Below are 11,170 nucleotides of genomic sequence, written 5' to 3'. Positions count from 1 at the left end.
CACATACGTGATTCAACATTGTTACGATTATATGTATTCGGTTTAACGATCTCGATGCAGCGTGAGGGTCCTAAAAATTAGCCATTATGAATATTCATATTATTATTTATTTTTATTATTATTATTACTAATAAAATATTAATAATAATAAAACAAAGTGATTAATCATTTCATTCCTACATGGTAACAAAACATGACAATGAAATGGTAATGATTCATTTAATTCCTTTGTCCATTCCATTACCATGTCCATTCTATTCTCTCATCTATTCCATTACTCCATACCAAACATACCCTAAGTGTAAAGTGAAAAAAAAAAGTTTTTATTCACGAAATATCAACATTTTACTAAATAAATATCATAAAAATTCAGACATCATATGATAATTTTTAAAAATCCTAAAACAAACTATAAAACATAACATTTTTAAATACCAAATAAACCAAACACATATATCAAGTAAAGACAATAAATGTTCGGGTTGTTTTCGGGTTTCATGTTTCAAGTTTTTAGGTCGAGCTATTCGGATTGTTTGTTGAGAAAAAATGAACACGATAACTGACATTTAAGGTTCGGGTTGGTTGGGTTCGGGTTGTTCGGGTTATTCAGATTCGGGTTTCTCAGGTTATTCGGGTTTAGGTGGCTTTGGGTCGGGTACGGTTAAAAAAGCAGCCTTACATTGTGTTCCCGAGTTAAATTAAAAAGAGAAATGAATGAAATTGAAAGTTTTCCTTTTTTTTTCTTTCTTCTTTCTTTTTTCCTTTCCTTTCTTCTTACTTTCCTTTCAATTTGAAAGAAAACTTTTCCTTCTATTTTCTTCTTTGTTTCACACATTTTTTTTTCTTTCTCCTCTTAATGAATCTCTAGAGCATAACTCCTTTTTTTATTTTCTTCTCTTTCTTTTCCTTTCTTTCTTCCCTTAAGTGAGACTTAGGAACACAGTATTAGGGGTCACTAACGTTGTTTTCAAGCTAAAGTTGGTGTCAATCAACTCGTTTTCCTTCCATGTCTCGGTTAAATAATAATAATAATGTTAATACTACTTTGGTAGGGTGGTAAGACAGTTAGGACGTAGAACATGAGGTTAAGAGTTAAATCCATATAAAATGTAACATTTTATTAAAAAAAAGTATTTATAATAAAAAACATAGTAATATAATTTATCAAATTCTAATTATTACCACTCGTATTATTCTCGATGATTGCTGGTTGAAATTGTGAGTATTGATGGGAATACACCACCACTTGATCACTTATTACCCTCAGTTTTCGGTTCTTTTGGGGACTACAATCATTGTACAGTTTCTAAACAAACCATGATTCATGGTACATGTTTTCAAGTTGTACCAAGTGGATTAACAGATGGTAGCATGCAACTTCATAGGTATGCGACCCACGAATGACAATCTCAACACCCAAAAAAATGATTGCAATCTTGCATATTTGAGAATTATTATACTTTTTAAGGAGAAATAATTTTCAATTACATTTGATATACAACCCTTGCAATATAAACGTTTATGCGTAGCAATTGTATTAAGGTAGTTAGGGGGGATGGTATGGGCTTGGCAACAACTCGACAAGTAAGCAATACTGACGGAATCAACAGTCTGCCTGCTCCTCTACCGCCACCAAAGCTTCCTGCCCGACTTGTTATCGCTGAGCGTCTACGTGGTCAATGGCTCCGTTAAAATATAGTGCTTCTTATTATTAAAAAAATTATTTTTAAGTCAAAGTCTTTTTCAGTGTTTTGAAACCCTATCTGGCCGGTCGGACCTATACCGGGCCGGGTCAGTGTATTTGGGACGTTTCTAAAACCCGGCCGGGTTTTGCAGGTGGAGGTCGGCCTGGTAAAACTCATTTTTTATTAAATCCAAAATGAAATGCGTATGCCGGGATTCGAACTTGGGTCATTTTAAAGATAGAAGCTTTAATAATTAGACCATGAGCCAACCAGCAAAGCTTCATTGATATCTTTATTGATCAAACATAAGTCATATATATTTTAAAAACAATGTATAAAACATAAATAAACATTAAAGTTTGTTATTATTATTATTGTTGGTTATTATTATTTTTTATATGTGTATGAATTATGTATATGTGTGTAAATATATATTTAAATTATTTATGATGTCATCCGGGTCAAACACCAGTCTGTCCTTCCGGATCAGCGTCCGGGCCGGGTCTGAAAACATTGGTCCTTTTAATACAACAATTGTCAATATTTTTACATCAATCTTAAATATGTCTATCTATCAATCTCAACCTAAACTCTATATCGTGCATCTTTTATTATTTCATCATCTAGTTCAACATCATCATCATCAAATTCACACGACTCATGATCAATCTGGTGATAATATCTTACTATTTCTCTCTGCAATTACCCCAAAAAAAATAAAATTAAACAATAAGTCGAGAAGTTTCAGATAGCACAAGGTCGAGAGTTTGTATATCAGATATCGACAATTTGTTTATCATCGTCTCATGCAAGATTACTTTGTTGAAAATGCAATAATTTGTGATGAAGTTTTCAAAAAAGGTTTCGGAGGTCAAGAGAACTATTTGTGCGAACCGTCTCATGCAAGATTACTTTGTTGAAAGTGCAATAATTTGTGATGAAGTTTTCATAAAAGGTTTCGGAGGTCAAGAGAACTATTTGTGCGAATCGTCGGTGGCATGGAGAAAAACTTTGAATGGTTTCAAACAAGCTGGGAGGCTAGAAGTAAAAAGGACTTTTACATCATTAAAGAATTGCACATATATATGCGATTTGAGAAGTAGCATATACGAAATTTCCTAACACTTATGACGAGTACTTGAATAATGCCCGAAAGAACATCACATGAAAGTCTTTAATACTTTATGATGATGTTATTCATTTTATGGATAAGAGTATTTGCGTAGACCCACTTCCAACAACATACAACTTTTGTACACAACATACGAAAATAAACATGGATTTCCTAGTTGCTAGGTAGCATTGACTGTCTATGGAGTTGGAGGAATCTATCAATAGAACAAGGTCAACACATGAGAGATGATCACATGTATTTGACCATTATGCTTGAAGTTGTAGCCTCCCAATATTTTTGGTTTAGCATGCCTTCTCATTTTAAGATTTAATCTTCATTGAAAGGTGCCTATAATATGTTAAGACCTATTTCGACGAACCGTGTATTAATCGCATATTAAGAGTAGTCAGAATAATGGCATTTGTAGCATCACAACAAACATTCACATGGTAGGTGACTATGTTCATGACTGCAAAGAAAGCACTAAATATTTGTCTTTTAGGGCCAACTGCCTCCAAACACACCAGTCCAACACCCCTTTTTTACATTTCCAACCAATGCATAGAAAAACCCAAATCTGGAAAACATTAACTTATCACATAAAGCCAAACAAGCATCAATTCAAGTCAACAAAATTAAATCTTTTAACTTCAATCATTTTTCTCCCTAAATTGTTCCCATTTCAACTACCATTATCTACCCCCATTGACAAAATGCTTCAAACCCAATAGTCAACCAGTCAACTACTACTGCGTTTGTAATGCTCTTTGATGAATTTTTCAGCATAAGACGGGTATTTATGTCGAATGTAAGCTCGAATGCATTTTTGGTAGGAAAAATCGATCCATACACCATCGGTTCTCACAACAAACAGACATCTTGAATTTCTGAACTGTGGATGTCTGTCAACCTTCAAAATTAAGAAATTAATAGTTAAGAAGTAATAATATAATTAAACGTACAAATATATTAATAACCCGGTCAAGACAAATCGATCACGGGTCTACACGACAACCATTGTGGGCCAATTATGTCTCAAGATTTCTGTAGACAAGGACTTTTAAGTGAATTAGACAGGTGAAGACTCGATGTCAACTTAATAGTTTACCTGTAAAGAATGTGATCGCGGATGTATAAACAATAAAATACTTAACAACGGGTAGACCGGTTTGTTGCTACATGTAGACTTACAAACTGTAAAAGTTAGTTGTTTTAAATAACTTGTTTAATGGAGCATATACTTAAGAGTTAAGTTATAGTTGTTAATATGAATATAAAGTTAAAGCCACTTATTTGCCATCTAAAAGTTAAAAGTAGATTAAGTTATGTGGTGGGAGGTAATAATTAGGTGACTTACTATTTAATTTACACCTCTATAAAAAAAAGATTCATTGAATGTGTTGGCATGTATTATGATTATTTGAACTTACTTTGCTGGCAATATGGATAAAAAAAAAAACCAAAATGCACTTGAGTATTAACTCTTTAGTAATACTGTGTGTGATAGCTGATTATTATAATAAAGGAAACAAATAAAATTAATTAAAGGTATTATAAAACTTACCATGATAGAATCGATGCCACAGCCGATTTTATCTTCAGAGTGAGGATGATAAACAAGAAGCTTATCTACCACCATTTTCTGGTCTGCTGATGTAAGTTGCTCCCCATCCATATATCTGGCAGTAGGAATATTAGATTAATTAGTGAATATGATTATTTGGTAATGCATATAAGTAGCATAAAGTTAGATAAGGACTGAACGATGCTATGTAACATTTCTTTTGGAAGAGAAATGAAAAGTTTTACTACGAAGCACGATATCGAGAATAGTTTCTACAGTAATGTTGAAATATGATAGAAACTGAATATGAAATTGAATTAGGAAATATAAGAAGATGAAATCAATTGTTTAAACTATATTAATATATTGAAATATTATATTGAAGAAGACGATCTCAAAGGATCTACAATGATAACTAACCATCGAAGAGGTCCCGGGCTATGCCCCTCTCATGCTAATTGCAATGAGCCTAACAAAATATCTATAATCTTTCCTAACCTTTCTAAATGACTATTGGTCCTTATAGAAATAGAAATTACACTTACCCCCTCCCACAATTACAAACGAATATTAAGTATAAACTAATAAGATCTCTATCAAAATATCTATGTAACGAAGCAAACATATGAAAAAGGTCAAAATTGTAAAACAGTATTGAGGGACAAAATGGTCTTTTGACCACGAATCAGATTTCAAAGAGATTGCCAAGTATCAAGAATCATCAAGCCTGAGTTTAGAAGCACTTCACCAAAGGAAAACAAGTTAACTCTTGGCCTGCTTTCGAATCCATTTCAGTATGTTCTTGAGTATACATGGTTAAAGGCAACTTTACATTTAGAAAGCATGTGCATGATGAATGAATTCATGAATCATAATGGCGGTAATTTATGATTTTTATGTGTTAAGTGCATGTTGAGATATTTGTTTGGCTAACCTACATTGTTGATCTAAGGTTGAATATTGATAATCAGTCATTCAGCTGCATGAAAAGGATCAGGAGTAGTGCTAGGCGAAGTGCATATATTTAGGGTATTTAGCATTCTTAGGAACCAGTATGTATATTATGTTTACCAGTTTAATAACATCATTTGGAAGTGTCAGAGTGGCTATCAAGCATCAGTTTAAATTGCTAGGACTCTACTTGCGTAGGTTCGAAACCTGCTGTCCACAAGTTTTTCCCAAACTACAACTTTCAAAATGATACATTAACTATTAGCTGTTTGCAAAATTTGTCCTCAACTACCATTTGTTCCCACTTTCAACCTTCAAAAGCCATATTGATCAATCAACTATCAATTGTTTGCAAAATTAGATTATCACTAGTTCGAAAAAAAATAAAATTCGGATACCCCTGAACTTTTCTTCTAGATCCGCCACTGGGTAGTGCTAGAACCACTACGCCTTGGCAGAAGCTACTTGAAATATAGGTTGGGAAAAATAAAAAACTTCATGAAAGATAAAGTTTTGTGGAAGATAAGACTTGGTATGAAAATAGGGTTTCAATGTAAGAAAAATGGTGTGCCACTTTACAGTATAGTAGTGAATTGAAAAAGAATAAGTGTGATTGTGATCATTTATCATTTTTGGGCGGTTATTCTTGTGAACTATGTTGTTTGAACTTGCAATGGAAACTCATGGTTTCTAACTAAGCTTTATAGCTTATGTGTGAGTGTGTTGTGTCTCTCCAAGCAAGGGCTAGCTAGGTAAAGCATAGCCCAAGATTATATAGAAGTTGGATGCGGTCGAGATATGAAAGACAAGAAGTATATATAGACTAAGACAGAGATTTGAAGATAATGCATAGTAATGATATAGTCTTGGTTTACTAGACTATTAGTTACAAAAAATACTTAAAAATATAATTCCTACGTAAAACGTCAAAATTTATGAGATAACATGTAGGAAACTAGGTTATTCTTGAAGTGAACGGTGAAGCGCACATATCTTTTGTATTCTTTATTTTCATGTGTATCATAAGGGATCATTATTTCATAATAGCTCATATTGCATTTAGGGGGAGGGTACATATGTCTACTTTTCAATTTTCATATCCATATATGGTTTTGGAGCCAGGGGCCTCACCAGAAGCAATCTATCTACTTATGATAGAGGTATGTTTTGCTCAAATTCCTCCCTACCAATAGCTTTACTATGATTGAGATTTTATTAGGCATGGTTGTATAACTCTATCGCGTTTAGACATAGAAATCTTGTAGCATGACCAACAACTTTCCTAATTTTGAATTCTCTATTAATGTGAAAAATCGCATAGAACATGAAGGATAACCACATTTGTAACATCTTCAAATGTGTTCGTCATCAAGTGATTCATGCCAACATAGCATCATCAAGGGCATACAAGGTACTAAGGTTGAATGGTTGGTTAAGGTCATAATATTATCCTGGTGACATTATGTTATCATATATACAACAAGGTGCAGACTATGGTCATGGAAGTGGTTCATATGCTTTCAAATATGTGCATTTTTTTACTTTTCAATACGCTTCAGCATTTTAGAGCATCCTATATGTTGTAAGAAGGCTTATCACTTACATAAAAGTGGTATTTGTCGTTCATCTTGTTCAATGAGATAGAGAACATATGCATACAGCGTGTGCCATCGTGAGCCATGAGTTGAGCTCCCAATGAATAAAACTATTTCAATTTTCAACAAGCATGTAGAAAAATCACATGTTTATATACGTTGCAAGTGCGCGCTCAAAAGGATAAATATATACTTATTGTTACTTCAAGTAAGTGCTAGTTGGCCCGTATCTAGGTCTGTAAATGAACCAAACGAACATGAACCAGGAATGTTAGTGTTCGTTCTTCTAACTTTAACCAAGCAAACATCAAACACTAGCTAAATGAGCATGGCTTTCTTGTTCATTTTCGTTTGTTTACTTTTACCAAACAAACATCAAACACAAACAACTAAACGAATATCGTTTTCTTGCTCATGTTCGTTCATTGAGAAATGAACGTGGTCACGTTCGTTTGTCTTTGTTCGTTACTAGTATAAACTTGGTTTTAAGTTGTGCGATGCGCTCTGATGCGTTTTGTCCAAAAATCGGATGCGCAATGCGGGCTCATCACATATGCGATGTGATCGTCATTAAATGAATACTAAATTATTGAAACATGGGCTATATATATGCACATTCAAGTACTAAACAGCAGCCTAATATTAGCAATTTAACATTATGCAAATGTTCAATTATTAAACAGCAGGTTATATTGTATAAACTTTTCCAGCCAATTAGTATCATGTTATGACATATGAAACAACATTATTCTAATAGCCTAATATTCAAGGATTCAACATTATGCCAACAACAGAGTAGCAAAAGTATATATCTTTTAGGATTATCTACTTGGTACCAAAAACTAAAAACAAAGAGAAATTAAAAAGAATTAATAAAAAGCACAAACAATCAAAAAAACAAATAATAAGTACTAATAGAAAGTAAACCCTTTTTTCTCAATCTTCAACTAGGAAGATCTGTTATTTCCGATTATTTAGGGTGCCCCACTAATAGTATGGGGTTAAAATTAAATTAAAAAGAAAATACCACATTAATAGGGACTACAATTAAGGGTGCGCATGAAACCGAAAAAACAGAACCGATATAAAAAAAACCAAAAAAAACAGACCAAATAAGAAACCAACGTTTCGGTTTTGGACTTTAGGGTAAAAACCAAAATATTGGTTTTGGTTTGGTTTTGTGTTTTATGAAGAACCCAAAAAAACCAACCAAACCGAAATAACCAAAAAAAACCGTAATAACCAAACCTTAACCATTTATGACTTTTATTTTCAATTTTGAATGCAAGCCTCTTTTATTAGCTCTTAATATTTTAGTCCCAAATGTTCTATATTCTATTAACCATAATATTATATATATATATATATAGGGGAGGGTTAACGTACAAATGAAATTAACGTGCTAAACATGAGAATCAAGTAGAGTAATTATATATACAAGTAGAGTAATTATGTAATTACACCATAGAGTAATTACGTAATTACTCTATGATGTAATTACATAATTACTCTACTTGTATATATAATTACTCTACTTGATTCTCACGTTTAGCACGTTAATTTCATTTGTATTTGATCCAAACCCTATACATATATATATATATATATAGGGAAGGTTCATGTACATTTTAATCTTAACATGAGAACGTAGGAAATAATACGAATTTATAAAAAAATGAGAACGTAAGAAACAATACCAATCTACATAAACAATGATTTATAATAACAAAGAAAAAACCTAAAAATTACAACAAAAGTATCAACATCAAGAACAAAATAATAACAGCAAATACCAACAAATACTTATAACAGCAAAAGAATAAATCTAATAATAACAACAAAATATAAATCAGCAAATACTTATAACATCTCATAATCGAAAATTAGCAAACACAAACAAAAAATAACAACAAACACCTATAAAAATAAACCTAATAATAACAACAAATTGGTTCTCACTGTTTTCATGTTAAGAATAAAATGTATTTGATTCTGATTCTATACATATATATATATATATATATATTATGCCCGATATCAATATCTTGGGTCAATTGTTTTGGCCCAATGGCCCGATTAAGAAAACCAAAAAAAGCGAACCAAAACTGCACTGAACCGCACCAAACCACACCGCGCACACCCCTAACTATAGTTAAGATCAAATTAATAGGGCCTAATCTGAACTCAGAAGCAGATCTTGCCTGAGAAGATGCAAGCGCTAGATAGTTAATCGGATTCCAGAAGAACTGAAGAATCGAACTCAATTATTCTTGAGACCACACTAGTTTCTACAGATATAATCCTCACGCCAGACCCAAAACTCAATTGAAAAAATAAAAAACCCTGCTTTTGCATCATAGCCCAATATGCGTGCAATTTAGAACAAAGAGTATAAACGAACAAATATTACTGTACATAGATTAATGAATATAAACAAACATAACTGAGCAAACAACATAAAAGTGCATGAAAATATCAATTTGTTAGGCCTAAAAGGGTCTAACAATTATAATGAACACATAAACTAGCAAACTTAAACAAACATAAATAAAGGTCAACAAACGAATAAAAATGAACAAAAAGTTTTGTTCACGTTTGTTCATTTATAATAATCAAACTTCCCGCCAAACCGTTCACGAATGTTTTATTGAGCATTCCGTTTGTTCACAGGCCTACCCGCTTTATTCGCAAGTCTATTTCAATGATGCTTAATAATGAAATAGATGAGGGAGGGTCTTACAAAATGCATTTGAAGAATTAGGAGTTGAAAAGTAGCACTAACACAATGAGTTAAACTCTTTAAGCATCAAAACTAGTAGCTTTTAAATAAAATAATGTAACATATGTCACCTTATACATATTCATCAAGGCGTTTTATAACCTATATAAAGATAAACTATATATGCCTAGTTCCTAACAATAATATCAATTTCCAATTGATAATATACAATAACTGCTAAACAATTGGATCAAATAAGATGAAAATAGAAAATTAGAAACTGAACCTGCCGGAGTGAAGGATGTCTTTAATTAGGAGAGTGGTGGGGTCGATATCCAGGAGGATTTCAGCTTCTTTTTCCTTCCATTTGCGATAATCGGGATCGTTCTCCCATTTAGGATTCCTGGGTGGCTGTCGTTTCGAGGTTAACGAGGAGGAGGGTGGTCTGTCGTCGAATGAAGTGGTGGAAGTTGTAATCGGGTGAGGGGGGTCGGAGGCGGTACTGGTGTAGGATGGTCTGCGTACGAGTGAGCAGACGGTGGCCGGAAGTGTGGTGTGGTGGCGGAGATGAGGGACGGCACGTAGCAGAAGCAGTAGTGGCGCTGTCATATTATTATTATTAGTCGGGACCAGAGTTGCATTTGTGGAGTGGAGGGTTTTATAATACTCGTAAGGTAGTGTAATAATACTCGTAACTAGCTATTTACTCTCGCATGAAATCGGTTGTTAAAACCTAATAAAACTCAAGCATTGAAACCGGGGCATTAGTAAAACCCAGGCGTTACGACGGCTAGTCGACGGGAATTCGATCAGTATCGATTATGTTCGTTACGGTATAAACAATGTTGGTTAAACCCGAACGTAAAAACCCAAAAAAATTCGTCAAATGAAGTTATAAAAAATAAAAATTTTAAATAGACGATTAGCAGAACGGTAAAACCCGGGTGTGGCGTTACAACGTTGTAAAACAAAGCTTTGTGGTTCTTGCCTTCTTGGGTGCTGACATGGTGAGTCGATGTGAATTCGGTCGATTTCAATCACGTTCGTTACGGTTTCAAAACTATAACAAGAAAAAAAAACAAAAACAAATTTGAGGCGTCTCAATGGTGTGGCATTAGTCGATGAAACTCGAGTGTTGGTAAAACCCGAGCATTGTCGGGCCTAGGCGTTGAGCAGTGTGGTTACGTGACATCGGTCGGTTTCCGTTACATTATTTGCAGTGCCAGAAATAAAAAAGCAAAAAGAAAAAAAGGTTGTTGGTGAAACCCGGGCATTTTCGGCCTGGGACCTTTAAAGTGATCAGTCTACCCGACATCAATTGGTAAAAGAAAAATAAAATACAATAAGAAAGTCAAATTGCAAAAATTAAAAAAAGCAATAAAAAAAACTTAAAATTTATCTTGTGACACCAGATGTGTCATTTACTCAATATCTATAAACAAAAAGGGGGAAAAAAGTCTAATTGCAAAAAAAAATAAAAATAATAAAATAATAATAAAAAAACTTAAAATTCTTCTTGTGGCACCGACCACCTCTTTTACT

The 11,170-nt window shown here is 33.3% G+C and overlaps 1 protein-coding gene across 1 annotated transcript; it reads right to left on the bottom strand.

Annotated features, from left to right (window-relative positions):
* Window positions 1–3,276: 3,276 nt before the first annotated feature.
* On the bottom strand, window positions 3,277–10,237 carry LOC143627774 (protein DCL homolog, chloroplastic-like). The gene is made up of 3 exons (XM_077097520.1): window positions 9,915–10,237; window positions 4,364–4,478; window positions 3,277–3,709 (listed from the first exon to the last, which is right to left on the bottom strand). Exons 1-3 carry the CDS (start codon window positions 10,235–10,237, stop codon window positions 3,539–3,541), a joined length of 609 nt encoding a protein of 202 aa, XP_076953635.1. The 3' UTR covers window positions 3,277–3,538.
* Window positions 10,238–11,170: the final 933 nt, after the last annotated feature.

The sequence above is a fragment of the Bidens hawaiensis genome, unplaced genomic scaffold (assembly GCF_021521415.1).
Source record: "Bidens hawaiensis isolate Kalapana, Puna unplaced genomic scaffold, B.hawaiensis_p1.1 tig00004743_1, whole genome shotgun sequence".
In the NCBI taxonomy this organism is placed as follows: Eukaryota; Viridiplantae; Streptophyta; class Magnoliopsida; order Asterales; family Asteraceae; genus Bidens; species Bidens hawaiensis.
Note: the sequence above shows the minus strand (reverse complement) of the source record. Positions and strands in the feature narration are given on the sequence as shown.

Coding starts and splice junctions, on each gene's coding strand:
- LOC143627774 (XM_077097520.1), bottom strand. CDS start 10,237: ATGACAGCGCCACTACTGCTTCTGCTACGTGCCGTCCCTCATCTCCGC. Junction 4,479..9,914: donor GACATCCTTCACTCCGGCAG/GTTCAGTTTCTA, acceptor TCCTACTGCCAG/ATATATGGATGGGGAGCAAC. Junction 3,710..4,363: donor GTGGCATCGATTCTATCATG/GTAAGTTTTATA, acceptor TTAATTTTGAAG/GTTGACAGACATCCACAGTT.